This window comes from Pan troglodytes, chromosome 10 (genome assembly GCF_028858775.2).
Source record: "Pan troglodytes isolate AG18354 chromosome 10, NHGRI_mPanTro3-v2.0_pri, whole genome shotgun sequence".
NCBI lineage: Eukaryota > Metazoa > Chordata > Mammalia > Primates > Hominidae > Pan > Pan troglodytes.
In genome coordinates, this window is record NC_072408.2 from 22,451,525 (window position 1) to 22,478,184 (window position 26,660).

General features: G+C 37.7%; 1 protein-coding gene and 1 long non-coding RNA gene across 3 annotated transcripts in view; one reads left to right on the forward strand and one right to left on the reverse strand.

Annotated features, from left to right (window-relative positions):
* Positions 1 to 26,660, reverse strand: part of LOC129136514 (uncharacterized) — a 110,632-nt gene that overhangs the window by 72,614 nt on the left and 11,358 nt on the right. The gene's annotated exons all lie outside the window — the stretch shown is intronic.
* The window catches only part of PTPRO (protein tyrosine phosphatase receptor type O), a 265,422-nt gene continuing 250,389 nt past the window's right edge, over positions 11,628 to 26,660 (forward strand). The window contains exon 1 of one of the 2 annotated variants that reach the window (XM_016923013.4): positions 11,628 to 12,136. In XM_016923013.4, coding sequence (XP_016778502.3) covers positions 12,062 to 12,136 — 75 coding nt within the window. In that variant the 5' untranslated portion in view covers positions 11,628 to 12,061. The remainder of the gene's footprint in view (positions 12,137 to 26,660) is intronic. The other variant, XM_016923014.4, reaches the window with a different exon arrangement.

Consider the following 26,660-nt stretch of genomic DNA (forward strand, 5'->3'; position numbering starts at 1 on the left):
AGCCTACTGCTGCATTCTGAAAAGCCAGAAAATGAAAATCAGACTAATTCTCAGTCTTTGGATTTCTTCTTTTCAGTATCTACACTCTCCCTTAGTGATCTCAGACAGTTTCAGAGTTTTAAATATCATTTTAAAAATTGAAGATGCCTAAATATATTACTCCAGTCCAGACCTAACCCCTCATTTACAGAATAATTTGTCTAATTCCTATTCAGCATCATCGTTTAGATGTCTAACAAATATCTCAAAATTAACATGTCCAATCTGAACTAATATTTCCTCAAAACCTGCACTACTTCTTTCTTCCTTTTAAAACAAAAAAAATTTTTTGGTAGAGAGGATCTCACTTTGTCACCCATGCTGGAATGGAGTGGCACAATCATACTTAACTGCAACTTCAAACTCCTGGGTTCAAGTGATCCTCCCATTTCAGCCCCCCAAGTGTCATTCATTTTCAAATGATGGCAAATTCATCATTTCTGACCAGGCCAAAAACATGAGTTTCTCCTTCCTTCCTTCCTTCCTTCCTTCCTTCCTTCCTTCCTTCCTTCCTTCCTTCCTTCCTTCCTTCCTCTCTTTCTTTCTCTCTTTCTTTCTTCCTTCCTTCCTTCTTCCTTCCTTCTTTCTTTCTCTCTCTCTTTCTTTCTATCTTTCTTTCTTTCTTCTTTCTTTCTTTCTAGTTCTTTCTTTCTCATCCTCTTTCTTTCTTTCTTTTTTATTTATTTTTTTTTTTGATGTGTCTTTGTCTAGTTTCTATATCAGGGTAACACTGGCCTTGTAGAATGAGTTTAGAAGTATTCAGTCCTCCTCTATTTTGGGGAATAGTTTTGAGTAGCATTTGTATTAGTTGCTCTTTAAGTGTTTGGTAGAATTCAGCAGTAAAGCCATCAGGTCCTGGGCTTTTCTTTACTGGGTGACTATTATACATTCAATCTCATTACTTGTTATGGGTAGATCTATATTTTGGGTTTCTTTCTGGTTCAATCTTGGAAGGTTGTAGGTATCTAGCAATTTCTCCATTTCTTCTTGATTTTCCAATTTGTTGGCATACAGTTGCTCATGATAGCAGCTAATGATTCTTTGAATTTCTGCAGTATCTGTTGTAATCATTTCTGATTTTATTTATTTGGATCTTGTCTCTTTTTACTTAGCCTCACTAAAGTTTTGTTAATATTGTTTGACTTTTCAAAAAAACAACTTTTTGTTTTGTTTGTATTTTGAATTTTTTGTTTCAATTTCATTTATTTCTGCTCTGATCTTTATTATTCCTTTTCTTCTACCAATTTAGGGTTTGGTTTGCTCTTGCTTTCATAGCTCTTTAAGATGCATCATTATATTGTTTATTTGAAGTTTTTCCTCTTTTTCAATGTAGGCACCTATAAACTTCCCTCTTAGTACTGCCTTTCCTGTATCACATAGGTTTTGGTACGTTTTGTTTCCATTATCATTTGTTTCAAGAAGTTTCTCAATTTCCTTCTTAATTTCTTCATTGATCCACTGGTCATTCAGGAGCACAGTGTTTAATTTTTATGTATTTATATAGTTTCCAAAATTCCTCTTATTTATTTCTAATTTATTTTTTGTGGTCAGAGAAGATGCTTGATATTATTTCAATGATTTTAGTGTTTTAAGAATTGTTTCGTGGCCTAACATATGGTCCATCCTTGAGAATTATCCACATGATAAGGAAAAGAATGTTTATTCTGCAGCCCTTGGATGAAATATTTTGTAAATATCCATTAGATCTATTTGGTTTGTAATGCAGATTAAGTCTGATGTTTTGTGGTTGACTTTCTGTCTGGAAGATCATCCAGTGCTGAAAATGGGGTCTTGAAGTCTCCAACTATTATTATATTGAACCTATCTTTCTCTTTAGTGCTAATAATACTTCCTTTTTATATCTGGGTGTTCCAGTGTTGGGTGCATATATGTTTCAAGTTGTTATATCCTCTTGTGGAATTGACCCCTTTTATCATTATATAGTGATCTTTATCTCTTCTTACAGTTTTGGTCTTGAAATCTATTTTGTCTGATATAAGTATAGCAACTACTGTCCTTCGTTGGTTTCATTGTCATGAAATATATTCTTCAATCCCTTTATTTTCAGTCTATATGTATCTTTACAGGTGAAGTGACTGGAGTCAAAATCTCAGAAGTCTTCCTGGTGGTCTATTGTTTTGCAGCTGAGCTGGCATACAAACCACTAGATGCAATACCTGCCACTCTTCTCTCCGCTTTCCAAAAGCAGTGGAACCTCAACCCATAGCCACTGCCACCCTGGCTGTGAGGAGCACTGCCAGACTACTGCCTATGTTCCTTTAAGGCCCAAGGTCTCTTAAGTCAGACTGTAGTGAATTCTGCCTGGCCTGAGACTCACCCTTCAGGGAAGTAGGCTCTCCTCTGGCCCAGGACAGGTCCAGAAATGTCTTCCAAGGGCCAAATCCTGGAATAGAAAACCCCAAGAGTCTGCTTTGTGTTCTACTCCACAAAGACGCAAGACAAAGTCCCCTTTATTTTCCCTCTGCTTTTCTCAAGCAGAGGGAGTGTTGCTTCACAGCCACCACAGCTGGTAATGTGCCGAGTCTCACCTGAAGCTAGCAAGTCTCAGAGACTCACTAAGGCCCTTGATGTAGTACCTGAGTATTGCTGCTGGTTATTCAGAGCCCAAGGGCTCTTCAGTTAGCAGACAATGAATGCTGCCGGGACTTGGTCCTTTTCTTCAAGGCAGCAAGTCCCCTCTGACCCAGGGTGTGTCTAGAAATATCTGGGAGCTAGGGCGTGGAATGGCGACCTCATGACTGTGTTTGGTGCCCTATCCTACTGTGGTTGAGCTGATATCCAAGATGCAAGACAAGTCCTCCCCACTCTTCCCTCTTCTCTCCTCAAGCAGAAGGAAGGGGTCTCTTTTGGAGCCATGAGCTGTGCCACCATGGGTTAGGGGAGGGGTGATGCCAGCACTTCTTTTCCTGCCCCAACTGGTGTCTCAGTATGTCATGTCTCCCACAGTCCACTGTCTCTGGTCCTACTTCAGCCCTAGAGCTCACCTAAGAGTTGCCATCCTTATGGTCTAGACTGCCTTCCCAGTTTATGTAGAGATTGAGAGCACTTTGGCCCTTGGTGGTCCAGGTTTGGACCGCTGATATCGGTGATTCCCCTCGGCTAGCGCTGGTGTAAATGTTCCCTCTGTGTGTGGACAACAGCTGAGTTTGGTTTGGCTTTCCTTTCTGCTCTAACAGGATAGCACTGAGTTCAATGAGTCATAAATTGCTGTCTTCTCCTTCTGTCAGAACCCAGAGATGCTTTCTGCATGAGGCTGCTGCTGCTCAGGGTCATGATGGGAGACTCAAGACTGTGTTTTCTATCTCTTCAGTGTCTCTTTCAGTGATATGAAGTGAAAACCAGGTACTCTGAGAGTTCACCTGATTTTTGGTTCTTATGTAGGTGTTTTTTCTGTGTAGATAGTTGTTAGTTGTTAACTTGGTGTACTTGTGGTGGGGGGCGACAGGTGGAGCTTACCATTCCACCATCTTGCTCCACCTCTCTCCTATACTGAATTCTTGCTTGGAGTTTTCATTTTGTTTTTCTGATTTTTTATTATCTTAATTTTAAAAAAATGCATTAAAATTAATGCTTTTTAGCATCCTTTGATGAGTTTTGACAGATGATAAAGTTATATAGCTGCCAATGAAATAAAGATTTAGAATATTTTCATCACCCCAAAAGTCCTGTGTGCCTTTTAAGTTAGCCCCTTTCATCACCCCTAGTCCTTGGCAACCATTGGCCTGGTTTTGTTCTCCATAGTTTTACCATTTCTAAAGTGACTCATAAATGGGTACATACAGATTGTGACTTTTTGTTTCTGACTTCACTTAGCATAAAACATTTTGAGAGTCATTTACATTGTTGCATGTATCTGTAGCTCAGTTACTTTTATTTCTGAGTAACATTCTGCTGGATGTGTGGACTATGGTTTGTCTACCCAATTACAATTAAAAGATTGCCTGGATTTTGAGTAAAATTATCACCCTCATGAAAATGACTTTCCCTTATGTGTTCCTCTCCTTGATCATTCACCAACCTTTTGTTCTGCACACAGTTCTCTAGGATCTATCATGTGCAGATATTGTTACCTTGTTGTCTCTTATTTGTTGTTCCCTACAAAAAGTGGACGTGAACCTAGGGTAAAGTTTAATATCTCACCTTAGACAATTAAACCAAAACATTAAAATAAACATTTTATATTTCAATATTTGATGGCACAATTACCATTGGCAATTATTCTACTTTATTCATTCAACCTATACTCTCTGTGTGGCTACTTATTTTCTGGAACTAACTTAAGTGGTAAGGAGAAATTGCTCAGGAAGTACCTGAACTTTTAGAATTCATAGTGATGAAGAAGAAAACAAAATATCAATACTAAATAGACTAGGTGGGTTATGAAAGTTTAAACTCTAGAAGTAGGCTGAGGAAGTAAAGTTTGAGCAGAAATAGGACTACATTTGGGAGAGGAAAATTCCAGGCAGAGAGAATAGCACACATCGCAGTATCAAGAGGGAGCATTGTATGAATGAGTTTCAGAAGTTCAGAGAGCAAAGGTGATGGAGATATCACAAGAGATTTGAGATTCAAGTAAGGGACAGATTGTTTAGGGCCTGTGGACCAGAGGAATTCTTTTTTTTTTTTTTTTTTTTTTGACAGATGTTCACTCTTGTCACCCAGGCTGGTGTGCAATGGCGAGATCTTGGCTCTCTGCAACCTCTACCTCCCAGGTTTGAGCGATTCTCCTGTCTCAGCCTCCTGAGTAGCTGGGATTACAGGTGCCTGACGCCAGGCCCAGCTAATTTTTGTATTTTAACAGAGACGCGGTTTCACTATGTTGGCCAGCCTGGTCTCAAACTCCTGACCTCAGGTGATCCACCCACCCCAGCCTCCCAAAGTGCTGGGATTATAGCCATCAGCCATCACACCTGGCCCAAGCTAAGGAATCCTACTACTATCCTAGAAGCATTTGGAAACCATTGATTAGTTTTATGTAAAAGAGTCTGGTTAATCAGATTGAAGTTACAAAAACTGGTTCTACCTTGATGCAGTTGGAAATACTTTTTCGTTGTACTCCAAGCTGAAGTGGAGGAAGCCAGAGAGGATGGAAGTAGACTAGACTCATGCAAATAGGTATTCATGAAGGTACTGCAATAGTTCCAGCAAGATAAAGGTAATTTGAACTAAAGTACAGGTAGGGTGGGATAGAGAGAAATGAATTGACACAACAACTATTTCAGAAGCAAGAGAACAGGACATTGAATCACGTTGGATTTGGTGCTATTGGAGGTGGGTGGGTGGAGAAAGAGGCATAAAGAATGACACCTGGGTTTCTGGCTTTTGTGGATGGTTTGGTCTTGGTATAATTTATAGAGATAGGAGTTTCTGATGGAAATTATTGAGTTCAGTTTCAGACCTGTTAAGTTTGAGAAGTTTGAAACACAAGGAGATTCAAGCATGCAGTTAGCTTTGTGGGTGTGAAATACAAAAGAGTGTTTTAGTAAGGCTGCTGACAGAACCCTGTGGTTCATCCGCATAGGTAGGGATTGAAGACGTTGCCAATGATTAGATTGGCAAAGGCAAGAATTCAGAGGAAAACAGGGAAAGTCTAGGATTAAGAATTGAAAATTGCAACATTAAATGGACAGGAAGGGGAAAATGAACAAGCAAGGGAGATACAAAAAGGACAGTCAGAAATATAGCCAAAAAACAGGGTTGTGTAAGGTTACAGAAAGTTGGAGAAGAGAATGCTTGAGGAAGGAGGGAACAGCCAACATAGCATACTCTCCCAAGAGGTTCCTAGTGGACTTTGGTGAGAGCAGTGCTCAGGAGATAATGGGAACAGAAGCCCTACAGAGTGGTTTGAAAAGCAAGTAGAAGCTGAAAAATATGGAGACAGAGTATACACGACCATTCAAAAATCATCGCTGTGAACGGACAGTGGCAGTGGTGAAAGATAGAGAGAAAGAAAAGGTTGCGGCCAAGGACAAGCAGGGCCCAGTGAAGACTTTCTTTCCTTCAGTTGTAAAGTTATGAACATGGTTAAAAACCCAAAGGATGGAATCCATCAAAATAGCACAGAAAAGGCTGGAAGTAATGAGCTCCCGAAAATAGGTGGTAAAATTTTCTTTATATGGTCGTTGAGAGGGAGAGAGAGACCATTCCTTGTACTCAACAAGACAGAAATGAATTGAATATGGGTTGGAATTATGTTTACTGTCAAGGAAGATAAAAAAGTTGTCACCTCTGTTTCCTCTGTAAGGTAGAAGGTGAAGTCAAAACACTGAAAAGTTTTCCAGGGCAGAGGGTTGAAGCTTTGAGATGAGTAGAAAAGGCAGAAAGTGGTCACTGTAGAGTGAGATAGTGAGTTAACAGAGAATGGCCATAGGCTTCACGTATGTTGATCCCTGATCAGATTTCACTCAAATCATCCTCTTGAGATACATTAAATGCTTACTCTTATAATTTTTCCACATTATCAAATTATTAACCAAAACAGGTGAAATCTCTACATATAACCCCCACTCCCAAACTGCTTCTCTTACAGATATTCACACTAAGCAAGTGTATCTAGAAATGTGTGACTTTCCTGTTTTGCCTTCTGTTTTTGTGTTTTGATGAGGAGGATGTTTTAGTTTTCCCTTGGGCACTTAATTTTCTCTAGAATTACTGTGCCTTCTTTAAATTTTTTCTTCTATGTCCCTCTGCTAAGACAGGTAATAACATCAATCTATCAGTGGCATCCCCTCATCTCTTCAGAGTATGGTCTTCTTTACCCCTTCTCTCACAGTTAAATTTGAATATATCATTAGCTTTGTAATTTCAGCATAAAATTGATTTGGTGTGATTGATTTGAAGTATGATTGTCAATGCAATGTTGTTATACCTGCTATAGTACTATAACTGCTGAGGTAAAACCCTTAGCAGTTAAGGCAGTGGATTTTCAAAATATGCGATTAATGTTTTCATAGTTTTTACATAGCACCTGAAATCACCATCACCAAATTTTTCGTAATTAGATATTGGTAGCTGTTTTTAAGTGGCACATATGTAGGCACTATGTGTGACACCGAGTTGACTGTAAATGTTGCATTGCACCTTTAATTTGAGGGGAAGTAAAGAAGGAAGGGAAGGAAGCATCAGCAGATACCATTTCCACTTAGCAAACACTATGTCTTGCTTTAGCTATAAATTACACTCAGGTTCTATTCTTGCTTTTTATGCCAAGCTAAAGTGAATCACTCAGTGCAGTGATGCTAATATTTTAAATTATAGTTAGCCAAAAAACCTAGTTATGAAGAAAAGCTAAATTAGTAAATGATAGCAATGTCTGGAACATTCAGAAAAAATATTTTAGAAGTTCATTAGTCAAGGCATTTCATATAAATAAAATATGAGATAAAATCATATAACTTAAGGCTAATGCCTTTTATTAAAGTTTTAGAGCAATTAAATGAAATGCTAGCAACAAACAGAATCCTAGTATATGACTGAATGAAGATATAATATCTAAAAACACGACAATCTGCATTTCTAATGTAGGGCTGTTTATCCTATAGCCTGTAATTTGTGTCCAGTGATATATATCTGCATATCTGCTCACACTTTCTATGTATGTTTCCTTATTTCTTTAAGTATATAATTTTGTGTTGTAAGACATATCTTGTAATGCAATATTCTTATTTGATTTTCTTTAAGACATGTAAGAGTCAAGTACAAGTAAGATAGGTCTGTTAATAGGAATCTTTTGCGGTGGGAGAGGGGAATATAATGGGAAAAGACTCTCCAAGTAAAAGCAAAAGTGACCTTCTTTAGCGTATTTCCACTGTTTTTCAAGTGCAGCAAGAGTAATAAGTCTTGGCAGTTGGAACATGCCATTCACCTGAGGGCTGTCAATCGTTCTCATTTTGAAAGACACAAAACTTATGAATCGTCAACACATCATTTAGGTGAGAAACCAGTGCTCATCAAGAGAAAAAATTAAAACAAATGCTCAAATAAATAGAAAATCAAAATGCTTCCTGGTCATTTTCTTCCAAGAGCTTAATACAGATAATCTACAGTTCATATGCTATAAAAATTGTAACATGTGAGATATGGACAACAAACTGAATGGCTATTACTTTTCCAATGGAATAGAGTCTAGAGATCAATTGCTTGAATTTTTCTTTCTATTCCATATAAAGTAAATTATTTGTCATTGAGCATCCCCCATAAATACAATTATCTAATACTGAAACTGCTGACAGCCTCGTAGGCTATTTCAGTAGTGGAAGCCAGGACTAAACACACTGAACTACATTAGAGGTTGTCCCTGGAGGACAGAATTGAGCTTCATTGGCAAGGGCACCGTAAGAGTTCCATTTGACTCCTCATTAAACCTCTCACAGGGATTCTAGCTGCTTCTCTGTGTCTGCGCTTGCTTTTCTATAGAAGAGATAGATGTGAACCACGCAGGCAAAGATACATTTCTACATATTTAGGAAAAGATCGCTTTTCTTGGTAAAAACTAAGCCTCCTATAGATTTTAAAAAGACCTTCCAGTTTCATGATCATTAACCACCTTTTTATAATTTTCAAAGGAAGTAGAGAGCTTTATTTCAATTTGTGAGAACTTATTTTTCAATGCTTGTTTTATGGCATGTCAGAGATATTATTATTTTTCTGTGTTTATTTTTTCTCCAGGAAAAGTAGCATTAGGGGAAAATAGTTGGTGATAACGATCTCAGCCTTCTTTACCTAACGGTGTGGTTGTCATAATGAAATCTGGACCAATATGTAGAAGCAATTGGTGAAATATAAATTACTATATGCACTGTATGTTGCCCCTGGCTGTTTTGTTGATTTGGAGTCTTGAAAATAGCATAATAAGATTTATCATACTTTGGAAGTATTGTATTGAAAAACCAGTCAATAGCTCAAAGAAACACAAAACATGCTCTATGAATTGAAAACCCCACACTGTGGATGACACAGCATTCACATTCTTTATGAGAATCTCTTCTAGGACACTGTTATGGTTTAAGTGCAATAAAAACAAATGAAAGTATTTTATCCAGCAATAGCAATGTAAAATACTTTTCTCTAGAGAGGAAATTTTCTGTGATTATAAAATAATACTTTCAGTCTTCAGCCCATCTAACCACAATGTTACTAATAAAATAACAACAATGCCAATTACTAATGCTTTACTACTTACCGTTTACTGTTATTGTTCCTCCAAAGTGGTCCATATATATATATATATATATATATATATATATATATGCACAAAGACAGAAAGAGCTGAACAAATTGTGATGTATGACTAAGAGAAAAACAGAAAGATGCAGCAAAATATGATTATTTAAAAGGGAGCCTCATTGTGAAAGTTCTTTTAGCATTTACAAGATTAATTTATGATCAGAACTGCTTTAAACGCCCTACACACATCAGGCAAGGCTATATCCATGTATACACACAGACATATGCATACACACAAATGAATATCATCATACAGACCCATAATTCACAGACACATTTTAAAACTAAATGCTACTCCAAAGAGAAATTGTTGGCATCCTGTGAGTGTGATTGTTGCCCTTGGCCTATATATATCTTATGTTCTAGAGATTAGATCACTTTACAGCCACTTCTGAGGGCGAGTGGGAATAAAATGCTGCTTCAGGAGCGTCAAAATAAAAAGAAAACATATTAAACCAAAGTTCCTATAAGTGCAGTCCCAAGGATTAAATGTTCAGATAGCCCGTAAGACTAACCCAGAGGGAGGGAAGAGCAGTTAACATTTTCTCAAAAGAAAGAAAATGTCCAAACCAATGAAGAGTGGACATGAGGGACCTGAAGAGAGCATGTGATGGGAATGTGAAAACAAAAGAAGCTTCTAAAAGAAGACACCAAGGATAATATTCTCACAAAAATTCAGACCATCATTCTATATTTTCATGCATATGAATTTTGGAACATATTTCATGCATATGAAATTTGGCACATATATACATATATGTACCATACATATACATATGCATACATATACATATATGTATGTATACACATATGTATATATGTACATGTACACATATGTACATGCACACATACACATATGTGTACACACATATGTACATGCACACATACACATATGTGTACACACATATGTACATGCACACATACACATATGTGTACACACATATGTGCATGTACACATATGTGTATATATACATATTCACACTTATGTAAACATATTCGATCTAAAGCTTCCTTAAGACACATACATACAACAACCAAATGATTAGTGTTTGGCCATTGCTTATGCAGCAAAAGCTGAGTAAACACAGCTCTGGATCCTTTTCTCAGGCCACCACTCCCTAGCTGTGTGACTGACAAAGTCTATGCCTGAACACCTACATTCATGACCAGAGTGGCCTTTCCTGTCTCCTGTTGCCCAAGCATGTCTCAGGTATAAATAAGTTCCAATACTGACAGGGCACAGCAAGGGTAATTTACATGACAATAAGAAATGATTTCTATCTGAACAGTGCATACCAGAGTTGACTTCGACAGACTTATCTTTAGAAAAATACACATAACAAAAAAGGAGACAAGTAGTAGATTGGGGACCCACAGCTTGAAAGTCGTTGCTTGTGATTCTAAAACATCCCAGTAAAATTATTCACAGATAATTGTTTAAAAATATAACTGTACATACCGTTGACACTTGGACAACACAGAGAATCACGTAGTTGAAAATCCACATATAACTTTGAACTCACCAAAACCTTAACTACTAATAGCCTACTCTTGACCGGAAACCTTACTGATAACATAATAAACAGTTGATTAACACACATTTTGTGTTGTATGTATTGTATACTGTATTCTTACAATAAAGTACGCTAGAGAACAGAAAATATTATTAAGAAAACCACAAGGAGGAGAAAATACATTTACATTCATTGAGTGGAAGTGAATTATCATAAAAGTCTTTAACGTCATCCTTTTCAGGCTGAGCAGGCAGAGGAGGAGGAAGAGGGTTTGGTCTTGCTGTCTCAAGGCTGGCAAAGGTGGAAGAAAATCTGCATATAACTGGACCCAACAGTTCAAACCCGTGTTGTTCAAGGGTCATACATGTAAAATACTGTGATTTTTCCCCCTTCTATATTCAGCTTCAGGTGACCCGACACACTTTGGTATCAAAAGAGAATCTGAAATGTACAAGAACTGCGGATTTCAAATGGAAAAGGTGCATAATTGTGCTATTTGTTCCTGGGTGAGTGTGGGACGGAGACGGTGAGAGTGTTGAAATGGGATGGAGAGAATGGAAGCAGTGGGGAAGGAGAGAAAATACCCTTCCTATCGCACACACTCACACACTCACACTACACACTATTTCTACAGTCACAACTACCCGACTGTTATTGATCCTTTATAACTGCAATTGAGTACAGATGTAGGAAGATTGAGAGGGAACTGGGATCTGGCGCCTGGATTGCTCAAGAGGGGTCAGGGAAACCCCTCAGAACTCCTGAGACCCAGAGATTGAGGGAAGGGTTGAGGCGGAGTCTGCAATGGGGGCTGTCCAGCAGTAGCAAGCAGCGGGCCGATCCTGGTGGAGGGTTGGGAGGCTGCTGTCATTTTATGGGTCGGCAGCCAGAGTGAGAGTGTCCCTGCTGCCAGAGGACCACGGCGGGCTGGGCGCGGGGTCCCCGCCTCTCGCTCACCACACAGACCCCGCGCCTCCTCCGGCAGCCGCGGTGGTGGCGGCGGCAGAGCCTCGCCCACTCCAATCCCCACCCTCTCCATCCTTAGTCATTAAAGAACAGCAGCGCCTGGCACGTTCTTGGAGGACCCCGGGCGCAGAGGAGGAAAGGGAGCAGGCGCAGGGGGACTGGAAAGGCAGCATGCGCTCGCCAGGAGCAACCTCGGCGCCCAGGGTCTGAGGCTGCAGCCCCAGTTCGCCATTGTGAGCCGCCGCCGGGGGAGTCCGCTAGCGCAGCCGTGCCCCCGAGTCCCCGTCCGCGCAGCGATGGGGCACCTGCCCACGGGGATACACGGCGCCCGCCGCCTCCTGCCTCTGCTCTGGCTCTTTGTGCTGTTCAAGGTAGGGGAGCTCCTCCACCCCTTTTTCCCAGCGGTCCGGGCGGCAGCCGCGCTCCGGCGCCCTCGCTCTGCCGTTGGGAGCGGCGCGCCCCACGGCACGATGGCCCAGCCGCGGGAAGCGCCTGCCGTGCAGCCTGGGCGCACGCTTTGTTGTCCTCGCGTGTGCGTGTTCCTGGTGGTCTTGAGAGGTAGGGGGGCGGGGGGAAGAATAAGGGAAGTTTGCTCCCTCCGGCTTTCGCCCTTTGTGCTCTTTTATCGCTGCTGAAATCCACATCAAAGGTGGGCTTGTTGGATCGTGCTTTCTCAGGCAAAATGAGGTCACTTTCTTTTCTGGTTTCCACCGCACCCCAACGCTGCTTAACCTTTCCGCCCTCCCTCGCACAGAATGCTTTGTCTTAATTTTCCTTACTGCTGGAATTATACACTGGAGAGTGGAGGGGGACTGAGCTCCCTGGCCACAAATGGACTGCCAGGGCTACGTTAGGGCAGAATTTTCTTTGAATAAGGAGTGTCAGGTAGAGCTTGGTAAGGATTCCTCTCCCCAACTCCTATCAACATCTTTACAATTCCTTTTTAAAAGTCTCTAGACTTTCTCCACTATATTTACAGATGATATTACCCCTAGATTTAGTGGTGGAAAAATATATAATAATTAACTTTTTCGTATCTTCTTTGGAATGTGCTACCCTGAGGTTTTACTTTGAGAAAAATGAAAAGCAAAGGAGTTGCTTTTGAAAAATCAGTTTGACAACTATACTGTACATAAATTTTTTTGAAGAAATGTCAGCTAGATGTTTTCTTGGACGGCGATGTGAAGTTCTGAAGTGATTGTCTATCACTCATGTCTTCAGTGGATCTACTTTAGTTCTGTTGTTAGTCTTTTCCTCTCTCCGCAAAGCAAACTCAAGAATGTCGACAGGTGACTTGGAGCTATCCTTTCAGGACCACAGTGATACCTTCCCTAGAAATGGATGCCAGGTTAATGGATCCAAAGGTTTTCTTATTATAGAGTCACTTCTTGCTTATATGCACCATTAATTATGAATGCCTAAAAAGAATATAATGGAACAGGACCAATGGATTAAGAACAGCATTACTTTTAAATACTCCATATTTTCATTTATCTTAATGAAAAATATAAAAAAAAATTCAGGGAGAAACAGCAACAGAATGCCTAAGTAAGACCTTAAAATATATTTAATATGTTTTAACATTTTTTCTTAAATTATCAATAATCATTAATTTTAAAGTATGGTAAATAATAAGCTCAGTTATATGTTTTTACTGTAGGAGGTTGTTCTTTCATACACATCATAAATGCATTAGACTTATTAGGTTGTCTATTAGTCATTTTCTAACTATTTATCAAACTGTCACAACTATTTTACCTATGCAATAGTTGTCATGAACCAAAAATTAGAAACCAAGTCACTATGCATTTTACGAGCAACAGCTAAGAGTTATATGTATGACATCTGATCCAAACCTAACGTTTAGCACAACTGCAGGTTTTTGCTTGAGTTCTTCATAATGAGATAATTCCAGAAATAAGAGAATGACTTGGTTGGGAGTGGGGGTAAGGTTTTGCAATTAAAATAAAATAAATGTGGCCATTGTTTGACTTAAAACTCGATATTGGAATGAGAAAATGCAGTTAGTGATGGTGTAATGAAAATGTTAGTGATTGTCATAGAGGTCCAGCCTGCTTCACATAATAGGTATATTCCTGAACATTGCAGGTAAATGTAAATTATGGCAAACTGCTTCCATAGTAAATACATTGGCAAAGTTTGCCATTTAAATAATAATTATTGTAGTGGGACACATAATTTTGTAAGAAAAATCACTTTCCTTTATTTTATGTGAATGTAATATTTTTGTCACCTGAATATAAACTATATCAGAGGAAAGAAGAAAAAACTGTATATATTAAATACCTTCTATGTGCCGGTTTTTTAGGCATTTTACATATGTTATTTCATTTAATCCTATTTTGTTGCAGTTGACAAGAGTTGTTCAAAAAAAATGGTAAATTGGGCACACAGTGTAATATCTTACATTTAGGGGATAGTATATTACATGGTGCATTGGGCACATGGTATAATCTCTTTATAATTTGGAGATATTTTTGAATTAAAGGTCCTGATTAAATGCCAGTAAAACAGATCTACTCAAGCAGGTTGTGACTGGAGGATGAGAAAAAATTCATTATTAAATACCAAACTGCTAACTGTATCTCAATAATAAAATCCAAAATGTTCCACGTGTGCCGAGTCAGAAATGAAACATTCTCTCAACTCTCCCTTGCCAAAATAATTTCCATAGTTTTCACTATAGTTAATACATTTTTCACTACTCCATATGTGTATCCTTTATATAAGAGTGAAAATTCTGAAGGAAAATAAGACAGAGAAATTCAAGTATGAGGCTTAATTTATAGCTTTACATTTTCCACAACTCAAAAATAAGCAGCTGGATATCAGTGGTGGAAAAGTAGGACAGTTTGAATGTGTATGAATGGCTATAATCAGTTCCATTGAGGGAGACTAAATGTGACTGGCCAAGAAGGTCTTTGTGCCACCGTTCCTTATCCATGGAGCAGTGATGAGCACATATAATCAGGCATCTCAGACTGTCTAAATCATTCACTGCACATTATGAAGCTAATATCTGCATAATTTATCTTGCCTAAACACAATGTTGGTTATGAAAATTTTTATTTTTATATCAATATTGATGGTGTATATAAAATAGAAGAAAAAATGGAACTCTGTTATTATATTGAAGGCTACTAATTTCAAAGTCTTCTATGGATGAATGCAAGTGAGGTATTTATCTGGCGAGCCTCGCTGTTGTGCGTCTTCCCATAATTCCCAGTGAAAGAAATGTAACTTCCTACACTTGTCCTATCTTTACTAAAGCCCTCCTAGAAAATGTCTTCCTGTATCAGTTTACTCAGTATAAGTACTTTGTCTACTAAGGTGCAAATCGTGGAATATGACATCATAGGAATTTGAAGTTGGCCTTCCCTGAAATGTTGCTTTTTAGTAGTCAGCTGGAATATATTCCTAAACTCAAGTGCTTGGCGTGTGTCCTTCTTTTTTAACCCCTTCTCTCTATTTCTTTCTATTTCTGCTTTTACCAGAGATATCATCAAAGAATATCAAATTTAAAAAGGGTCTTAATATTGTACTTTCTGAAACAGGTTTATATTTAATTCTATAATACATGAGTGTTATGATACTGGCCATTCTACTCTTATCCAGGGGAAATATCTGTTTTCCACGGTCTGTCTGCCTTTCCTTTCCTATGTCTCCCCTCGCAACCCCATACACACACACAAAGAAGTTTCACTTTTCGTGGTTGAGGTTTCATCCATAAATTGCACAGTGTTGGCAGGTGAACCATAATCCTTTCATTTTGTTGGAGCAGCTTAGATCCTTTCCATCACAATGAAGTTTGCTGCCCTTAACTCCCATGTCATCTGACTCCTTTAATAAATCATATTGCCAACCTTTTGGAGAAACCTTTTTACATGTGACATCCCCAGTAGGTTGGCAAAGGCTCCCTGGGCCATGCTTCTACAGATGATCGAGTAATAATCCTTCCCACCGTGAACATATGTTTGCTTTTGTTCTTTGTTTTGTGAGAGACTATCGTTGTGTGAAGGAATGAAAAATTCACATTACACCTCTGCCTCATTTTGGCCCAAAAGAAAATGCACATTTATGTGGATAACTGATTAAAAACAATATGAGTTGTACTTTATTTTAAAATGTAACACTATTTCTACTATCTAAATATCCAACTTAAAGGTATTTAAACGTATAAGCAGATTTACTCCTGAACCTTATAAATATAATTCTAACTTGAGGGGTTGTAAAAGAATGTTTGATGTCAGATACAGTTGATGCACTTAAATAAAACATTGTAATTGGTAGCAGTGTGGCACAATAGAAGGCTTAACAACAATGACCACAAGTTTTCATTTTCCCCTAATTTAATGCCTCTCCGTACACAGTTTCAGTGATGTTGCATTTTCAGAAACATATCCCAGTGCAATGATGAGCTTTACTGTAAAGCACTTAATGTTTTCATTTAATTACTCCAAATATGTTGTAAATATTTTTGAAATAAAGGAATGTCTACTGTAATATTTCTATCTTCCATGGTGCTAGTATGTGGTGTTAGGAATTTAATAGAAGGTTAATAAACAGATTTCAATTTTCTGCATTATATAAAAGCTCTGACTGAGAATTATGAAATATTGTAATATTGACTTGTGAACACATCTTTAAGGAAAATATAGGAAAATTATCATTATGGGAGTTAAATAATCATAACTACAATGCACTCATTACATTCAAATAGTAGAATTTTTACCAATCACTTATATTAGAATCTTATTAAAACCATAAATTAAAATATCATTGTGTTATTTTTCCCAGAAATGTAATATTCTCAGTTGCTCATTTATTCATTAATGTTACCTCACCTCTGTTTAATGTTATTAATTAAAAAGTAGCAAATGACATACTAGGGGAAATTGATTTTTTTAACCTGTATGGGTGACCTACAATTTCAGCTAGTACCCAGATATACAGGTAATATTTTTGCCTCCTCTTCCACATCACCACTCCGCTATGACCACAACCAACCAGAACTGACCAAGATTTCTGTAAGTTCCTAGTAGAAATCCTCCTAATGTTTTGTCAGACATCACCCTTAAGAGATGAAGTATTTTCTGCACCCTGGTCTTGGTTATCCCTATGGTAGTGTTTAATCCAAGGTCGTATAACCCAATTTCTTACAGAACTCTTCTATAGTCATCTTAAATACCCATTATATCAGCTCTTTTTGCTCAAATAAATATGTAAGTTTTTTTTGTGCACTGGTGTCACTGATTTGAGGAACCCAAACAAGGTTAATGTGGCTCAAGTAAAGTGAGCAAGAGTGTGAATGGATTGGGATGAGTGTGAATGGGTTCCTTCTCTCCTGGTGCTGTTGACTCCAGCAGGTCCCATAGGGTTTCTATCAGCCAATAAGAGGTGGCTCACGCCTGTAATCCCAGCACTTTGGGAGCCTGAAGCAGGTGGATCACCTGAGGTCAGGAATTCGATACCAGCCTGGCAAACATGGTGAAACCCCGTCTCTACTAAAAATACAAAAAACAGCCAGGCGTGGTGGCAGGCACCTGTAATCCCAGTTACTCGGGAGGCTGAGGCAGAAGAATCGCTTGAACCCGGAAGGCGGAGGTTGCAGTGAGCAAAGATCACACCATTGCACTCCAGCCTGGGAGACAAGAGTGAAACTCGTCTCAAAAAAAAAAAAAAAAAAAAGTATATGTGAATAACCTCCTTAATTAAATACCTCTCATGTAATCTGCTATCACCGATTACTCCTAATGTTTCCCTTTTCCAAGCTTGTTCTAGGTCTTCAGAACACCAATCCTTAGATTTTTTTTTTCCTCTGCACACTGTACCTTTTAATTTATTTCTATGAGTAGGATCATATCTTAGCCTTGTGCCAGAAAAGCGTTCGCAAGTCTTTCAGCATCTAATTCCCGAATGAAAGATTTCTTCTTTCCTTAGACATTCTAGTTACTTAAAGGCCAGCTCCTTTTTCTTCTGAATATTTTAAAACCACCAAACAAACAGAAGATGTTTGAAACAAGGTTGCAGGGATTTCTTGATAAAAGGTTTTTTTCTTTCCTTTTTTTTCAGGAAATTGAGATGAAAGGGAGAAAAGTGATATATGCTTGGAAAAATATTTCAGAAACAGAGAATCAGAAATGGAAATAGGACTTCAAGCTTGAGAGCGGTATTGCAAATTATGAGTATGAATGGTAATTTCTGTAAGAAAATGAATATAGGGAAAATTAGAGAATGAAATGAAGAACATTTGATGAAAACAAATACACTGCAATTCTATTTATATGCAAATAAATGTATTTTCTTATCAAATACTCTTTATCTATTTGGTTTTTCACTCTTTATAAATAGGAATGCTGCACAGTTCATTTTTCTAACAAAACTATTTCTATGTTAATGAAAATTTAAATTAAATAAATCTATTTTTAAATGTGATTTTTGGTACATTTACTAGCAAATTAAAAGAATAGGAATGCAATTTATCTACAAGTAGTGGTGCAAGATCAGAATTATATTAATAGTAATCTATATGAGATTTAAATGATGAATGTTTCCCTTTTTTGTGCTATTTCATTTTACTGTTTTCAGATAACTGAGACTTTGTTTTATTTTCCTCTTTCTGCCTACTAAGTTTTTAATATCAGTGATTTATATAATGGGTGAGGAAAGGCGTCATATGACTCTACCATGCTCTCAATACTGTTCCTTCATTACCCGCCATTGACCAAATTAAGTGCAGAGGAATTTCTGACCCTGGTTCTCTCTACCTTTAACCCGTATCAGAGACCAATTATGAGCCTGCTGTGCTGATATGTGTCTTGTGATTCTCTCTTGGTTCCACACATAGGAATTTGTGATTGGCATGTACAAACCAGATGTCAGAGAATTCAAAAGAATTTTCAGTGCCCTTTGTATCTTCGGTCCTATCTGAAGCCTGATTCCCACCTCCCTGTACTTACTTTCTGAATCAATATTCTATTTTGATAAACTCTAGTATTCCTGCTTTTGGATCCTGGCATTAATTATAATTAACCACTCCTTGTCTTTTAGTTTCCTTGAAAGAGCATCCTATAAACATTTTTTGGCTGACCAGTCTTTCCCCAATGCCAAAATGGAAAGATTGAGAAGCTCCTTTTCTTCTTCAATACTGTCTTTTGTATTCCAGAATAAAGACTCACTGCCCAATTCCATTTAGTTAATCAAACATCCATTAAGCATCTAATATGTGCCAGGAATTTTACTAGATATTATAGGTACAGAAGTGGATAATAGTTGAGTCCCTGGCAGTGGCATAGTGGGAACATGGACACAGATGATGGTCATTAGAATATGGTGTTTTGTTTTAAGGATGAAAATGTGGGCTGCTAGAGGAGAGACACTTAACTATTTAGTGGTTTGGGAAATGATTTATTTTAAGATGATTCCTGAGCTGAGTCCTGAAGCATAGGTACGAGTAAGGTTTAAATATATACACACATAGGCAGAGAAAACTGCACGAGCAAAGGCCCGGTGTTGTGAAAAGCATGGCAGAGTTTAGGAAAATGCAGATATATATCAAAGGCAATGAAGCCACAGGAGCCAGATCAGGGAGACTTCTACATGCTGAGCCAGAAAGAAGGATCTCTGTATTCTCTAGGGGAAGAGGCCTTATCGAAGGGTTTAATCAAGGCATTAGTGAGGTAAGAGTTGCATTTCAGATAGAGCTCTTTGCCTGCAGGAAAGGCTATCCCAAAGGTAGAGCCAGCCTGGAAGAATTAAACTAGTAGCAGGTTGTTGAAATTATCCAATTAAGAGACGACAAACACTGGCATTAGGGTGACAGACAGTCAAAGAGTGGCAATGTTGAAAAATAGCTACATTGGCAAGACTGATTAGATGTGGGAAATTGGAGAGAGCAAGATGTAGGGTAATTTCTTGGTAATCAACCCTCTTGCCTGGAAGAGTAGCGGTCTCAAGATAACGTATGCTGGACAGTCTACTCTGGAGATCAACTGTGCTGGATAGTCTGCTCTCGAGATCAACTCACCTCTCCACTGTGCCCAGTGCCAGGAAGTGTCCCTCTATGGACCATTTCTTCCTGTTCCCTTGCCCTTTGGCTCCTAGTGAGTTTGGCCAATAGAAGGCACTAGCCAAAGATTACTGCTAGAAGGAGGGAGAAATCAAATCATTTATTCTCCTAGCCTCCACCCTGGCCAGCCCCCATTAGGCAGTGGCTTCATTCTCTCTTCCAATTCTATAGTCACCCCCTCTTACAAGGCTGATGTTCTGGCCAAATTCCTGAAACAGTTCTCTGTCCTTATCCCTTGAGAGCAATAGCTTCTCCCTGCTTCTAGACCCTAAGTATGTTTTCTCCATGCTTAATACATTACTTCTGCTCCAAACCTTGATCCCTTTGGCTAGTCCATCCCTTCATTTCATTCTCTGGGATTTTCTTTTTGAGTGTCCTGCTGGGACCATGACTGATATAAGACATGGTAGGTTTAGTGGTAGACCTTTGAGTTTGAAGCAGTTGAAAACAAATAAATAAACAAAAACAGGTACTTGATATGAGTCTGAAGGGTAGAGGAGATGGAAGGCCTGGAGATGTGAATGGGATCCCCTAGCAGAGAGAAAGGGAGTGAAGGGCAGTGGGCCGGAAGGGGGTCTTGAGAGGCACCGATTGTTAATTTCAGGCAAATAAGGAATTTAAGAAGTTGAAGGCACAGCCAGAGAGGTACAGAAGGAAAGCAAAATCAAGGAAACCCAAGATCTAGGAAATTTCAAGTGGAGGACTTGGCAAATAGCATCTAATGCAACAGAGAGGCCCTATAAGCTAAGGTCTGGAAAATATCTTTATATTAGGAAATAGGTAGGCTATTGGACTCTCTGGAGACTGGGAGGTATAAATGCTTCCGGGAATTGAAGAATAAAAAAGCAGCCCCTTATCTGATAAGAGCATAGGTGCCAGGTGAGATCAGAGAGACCTGAAGTCAATATCAATTCTCCACTATGCTATTTACTGGCAGTAGGATGCTGGGAAAGTTATTTCACCTCTCTGGATTCCCTTTTGTTCATCTCTTATACATATGTCTTAGAATTATTGTCAGGAATAAATAAGAAAATGACCATAAAGTACTGGGAACAGTGCCTAGAATACAGTGAGCACTCAATTAATGTTATGTATAACAATAAACTAAAGAGAAAAATAGTAAAAATAGGCAAAGTGAAGTCAAAGAGGTAGGGCAATAAAAATGTGTACAGAGCAGCATTTCCCAAAATGTGCTCCACAGCACACTGGAGAGGCTGGCAATACTCTTGTATTGAATGTTATTAAAAATGAATACCTTTGTGGTGACATGAATTTGGGAAATTATTAGTTTAACTTTGTTTAAACTAGTATTAACTTGTTTTTGTGTGCCAGAATTTCTTAGAACTTTTAATATGTTAACACGTATTGTATCTTCCACAGGAGAAATATGGTGTATAACATTTTCAAACTTGTTTGATTATAGTATCCTTTTTCTTTTTCTTTCTTTCTTTTTTTTTTTTGACAGAGTCTTGTTGCTCTGCCACCAAGGCTGGAATGCAGTGACATGATCTAGGCTCACTGCAACCTCTGCCTTCCAGGTTCAAGCAATTCTCCTGCCTCAGCCTCCCAAGTGGCTGCGATTACAGGCATGCACCAGCCTGCTCAGCTAATTTTTTGTATTTTTAGTAGAGACAGAATTTCACCATGTTGGCCAGGTTGGTCTTGAACTTCTGACCTCAGGAGAATAATGAATATGCTCTAAGAAACAATATTTATGCTTATATGATAGATGCTTTGTTTATCTTTCCTTTGTTTAAAAAATTATAAATGTAACCTTAAGGATAAAGAAAACATAGCAGCAAGATCAACTGTAATTTAAATCTCAGAATCAGGAGAATTTGCTTGGAAAGCAATCATCCCAAATTTCTTATAAAACACTGATGTTCAGGAAAATGCTTTTGGAGGAAAATACGTAGATATCTTCCTTACTTTATGGACTGTACTAATTCTGGCTTCAGTAATTGTACATGTAAAATGTTTCTTTGAGTTTTGAATCAAAAAATGAACCATACATTTTAACATCATTTTCCAATGTAATTATCTTAATATATAGCTTAACAGACCAATCAACTTTGTTCAGTATATATCATTGAATCATAAAGCCATATTTTTTCAAAGACCATCTAGTTCAAAATTTAAGCTGATGCTTAGATATTTTCTCTAATATCACTGCTAATTAATCATAAATGGTGACATTACCAACAGCTGTAAAGTAGCCATTCCACCTCCAGACAACAGTTTTGTTGTTTTGTTGATTTGGTTTGGTCTTGAGATTAACTACTTCTGGTTGTAGCATTCACATGTTACTTCCATCTCTGTTTGACTTTAGTAGAGCACTATATAGTAACTGCTCTTGCTCTCATGCATGTTATGAATAACTGCTTTGCCAACAGACCTGATGGCTTATAAAGATAAAATGTGAGAAGCTTGTCATCTCACTGTTCTGTCCTCATCCTCCATCACACAACTTAAAGCTATTTACACCAGCCTGAGTTTTCTGCCTATTGCCATTTTTTTCTTTTTTATAGCCCCAATAACAAATTGAGTAGAAAACAGTTTTTATTCTTCCCGAGGGTGTTCCATGATGAACCATGGTAAGGAGTTGGGAATGCTAGTGTGAGAAAAATGCATGGCACATAGTGAGCATTCTATACATGCAGATTTTATATTATTCCAATCTCTGCTCAAGAAACATTTTTATTCAGCACGTCTTTCTGAACAGCCTATCTAAAATCATCCCTATCACTCTAACATTTTACCACTCTTACCTAAGCTTCTTTTTCTTCAGAGAATGTATCATTCACTAAATGACATTACATTGCATATTTTATGATAACTTAGCTCCTCTATGGGAATATTTATAGGTTTCATGACAGCAAGGACTTTGTCCATTGTGTTCACTGTTGTATCCTCAGCTCCTGGAAGAGTGCCTGGCCTATGGTAATGTCCAGTGAACATTTGTTGAACGAGTGAATGAATGAGTGTTGAATAAATAAATGGAGTGAGGGAGGTCAAACGGAAGGTATGGGACAGACTCGAGACAGAGGAAGAGCAGGATGCAGGTGTGCAAGCACAGGGAGTAGAGAAGCTGCACAGTGAGATGAGCTAGGAGGGAGGGTCTATCAGGCAGGCGCCACTGAGTCGGGCTGGGGAGGCAGTGGCAGCAGGGTGGAGGATGACCTGGAGATGCCATTTTGCTCTGGTGGAGGGAATAGAGGTTTTATTACCACAGGTGAAAATGAGCTCATTTAGACGTCAAGATAATGTTCCTGACCCTTTTTTTTCTCTTTATTTTATCAGGTTAGAGTAAACCACTGAGGACCAAATGATGGGTGCCCAAGTCATAAATAGGTTCCCTTGTGTAATGAAGCAAAAGCATAGCTTTTCTGATCATTTATTCTCCATCGTATTCATTGACTGTGCCTATAATTTACTTACTTATAAAAAGTAAGTTTTTAAAATGTAAAACTTTGTTTTTATCTTGGCTCTACGGTTTGAAAATGTCAAATAGAAACTTAATGTGTAAATCTTTTTTTCTCTCGCCATGCACGTCAATATAACCAGATTGTCTCTAGACCTCAAACGGCATTTCTGGAAACTCACACAACTAACTGAAGCTCTGATGATAAATTATTGTTTTTCTTCAAAACTTAAAACTTTTATGATTTCCTTTACTTTTGGAAATTTTATTGTTTATTTTTTTAAATGCACATAGATACCTCACGGAAATTTTAAAAATGACTTTTTGAAAATGATTGTCTTTTCCTGGATAAAATTCCATTACGTAACTTCTTATAGAAACAACTGGTAATTTTTATACTCAGTTGAAATACTAGGTGATAAATATTTTATTATGCAACACAGACAGTGAGTTAAACATGCTGATTCATGAGTGCTACATACATTAAAGTGTTAGTACATATAGACCAAAAACCTGGATTGTCCAGATTTTCAAGTGACTAACATACAAAATATATGCTTAAGACAACTACTATTACTTAAATAATTCAGTATTTCTCTGGTAAGTTGAAAGGTATTACATAATCTTGTAATGCACTGATCTATATCCATAGTCTATTAACTGTACTGAAAAAGTACTGAAGTTTGGGTTAGCTGTAATTTTTATTCTACAACTTTAATTTTGTTTCTGTTTGTTGGCAAATCAATATATCATCCAAAGCCAAAAATAGAAGGAAATTGTGATCAAATTATTTACACTCTCACATACATGACTGAAAGGAGTTTTTGCTCCTGCCTTTATAAATTTATGATCAGGAGACTCACTTCTGGAGTATAAAAATAGCATTAATAATTCTTTAATGAATTGTTTTCCTTAAAATTAATAATCTTCTTTACTCAATATCAAATCAAAATTTCTGGAAACATTTGAAAACACATTTACACAAGTCTCTTTCTGTCTCTGGAGTGGCTACACTAGAATTAAGCTAATTGTCACACATCATCCTGTCTCTGAGATAAGCCAGGAATTTCCAATTTTAGTCAAGTTGGTGATCCATAAAATAGATATCCTAGTAAAATTACTATGAGCTTTCTACTTACTTTGATATTGTGCTGATAACTAAAGTGTAATTATAAAAATTGAAGTGTTGTTACTGCCAAATACCACAAAGTATAAGCATCACACTTATAATAATACATATTGACACCATCACCTTAAGAAATATCTTCTCATTTGAATGTACTTAAAATTCTTAGATTTTTATCTAGGAAAAAAAATTGGCTTCTAAAGTTCGTGAATGTTAAGTTGATTAATAAGATAAATAGTAAAAGACCGAGGGAATGGTATATTGTCTCCATGTATTATTAAACATTGAGTCATGTGGTCATCTCTTAAAGGATTATAGAAAAAAAAGGTTTTTATGAAATGCATTGGTGTAATAGCCTTATTTACATATAAACATAGTGAGGAGATGTGCCCAAGTTTATTCTGCATTGTCATGGGGGAATTTCCTCTGCAATTTTCCCTAACTAAATTATACTTTTTAATTAGTCTTTTAGAACTGACTATAGGCTTTATTCAAAGTGGTTAGATACTTGAGATTTGCAATATGGAAATTGTGGTATTGACAAAGCTTTGCTAAAATAATCGCAAGGACTTAGAACTAAATACTTTGGAATTCATTCTAAAAACTTAGTTTATGAGGTTTTGTTATTTTTTTTTAATTAGCGAAATTTGCTAAAACTGAGCCACCCTTATAATGTGTCTCAGATTGCTTCCTTGGATTTACATTTTATTTATTTGCAACAAATAAAATACAGTTGCATCTTTAAACCCTTTTTCCATCTCTACGCTATTACCTTGGTTCATTTCTACTGCTAGATTGATGTAACATCTTTCTTTTCTGAAGGATAGTTGAGAAACTAATGAGAATCTTTCCATTGAAATTCTTGCTGCTACACTGAGGCCTTCAATTAGCCTCTTTACTATATGGCTGCTTATGGTTTTGAAGTAAGGTATTCTTAATTTGATATCTTTAAGCCTGAATCAGGTGTGCATCATCATGCACGAGAATTCTGTAATAACATACAAAGAACTGGAAAACTGATAGATGTTCACAGCGGAAAATGTATAAAATACAACAGGCAGAAGAAGAATATCATCATTCCTAAACACTGCATTCCAAAATAGCTACCATCTGGAGACATATCTTTCCAAATCTTTTCCTGTATCTGTGCATTTGAGTGTGTATGTTAAAAAAAAAAAAGGTATAAAACTTCCCTACTATACATGCTTTTTTCACTTAAAGGTATTGTGATAATTTTTTTCAAGACCTGAACATTTTCACTCTTCTGCAATTTAGGACATTAACCCATATGTCAAGGTCAATTGCATGCAATTCCCAAGTGTATTTGCATTGTTAAAGACGTAGATGATCATAGATACAGATTGTAACCATGAAGTGGGGAAAAGGAATTTGTTGAGCAAAGAGATTGTTGTCTATGTATGTGCCCAACATTAGTGTAACTACTGAAGAATTACACACATAGCAAAACTTCAGAGGCTATATTGGCAGGCATTTATTTTCCATTTTTTCACAACTAAACACTGTGCATAAGGAACTTAAGAATAAAGGCATGCTGGTTAAAAAAAAAAGATATAGGATTGAATTCTGGCTGTATTCTTTACTAGCTATGGCATTTGGCAGTGTACTGATCTCTTCATAGAAGACAAATCACAGTGGCTGCACAGATCACTATTCCTCCAGCAGCCCAGTCTGCCATCCCACCAGGTCAGCCTACGCCCAGCCTTGCTAATATCTTGCTAATCTTGGAGGAAAATTTCTTTTCCTCTTTGATCCACATAGTCTGAAGTTGGGATACCATTCTCCTACTTGACCTCACTGCTCTGGGCAGAATGAACAGCCAAGAGGTGAACACCTGACCTAAGCCCATGTGGGGACTGCACCTCGCTGACCACTGTCTTTGGAATTGGCATGTGATCTAAGCCAGAACAATCAGAACCTAGTCCTACAATTGTTTTCAAACCGGCAATGGCAGGGGAGGTGAAAGAATATTTTCCTTTCCAGTTGTGGAGCTAAGGCATGAGCTTGGACAGTGTCCTCAACCATAAAACTGACTCAAGAAGAAACGTTTTGTAGGAAGAAATATTTTATAGCAGAAAAGAAGCCAGCAGGAATAGTAGAGACTTCAGCAAGACTATCATTCATTGCAGGAAGATGATCTCATTCCTCAGACTCCAGTGAGTCACTCCACAGGCACTTAGAAAAATTACAAATTTACTAAAATTCAACTCCATCATAACCAAGCAGGCATAATAGTGATAC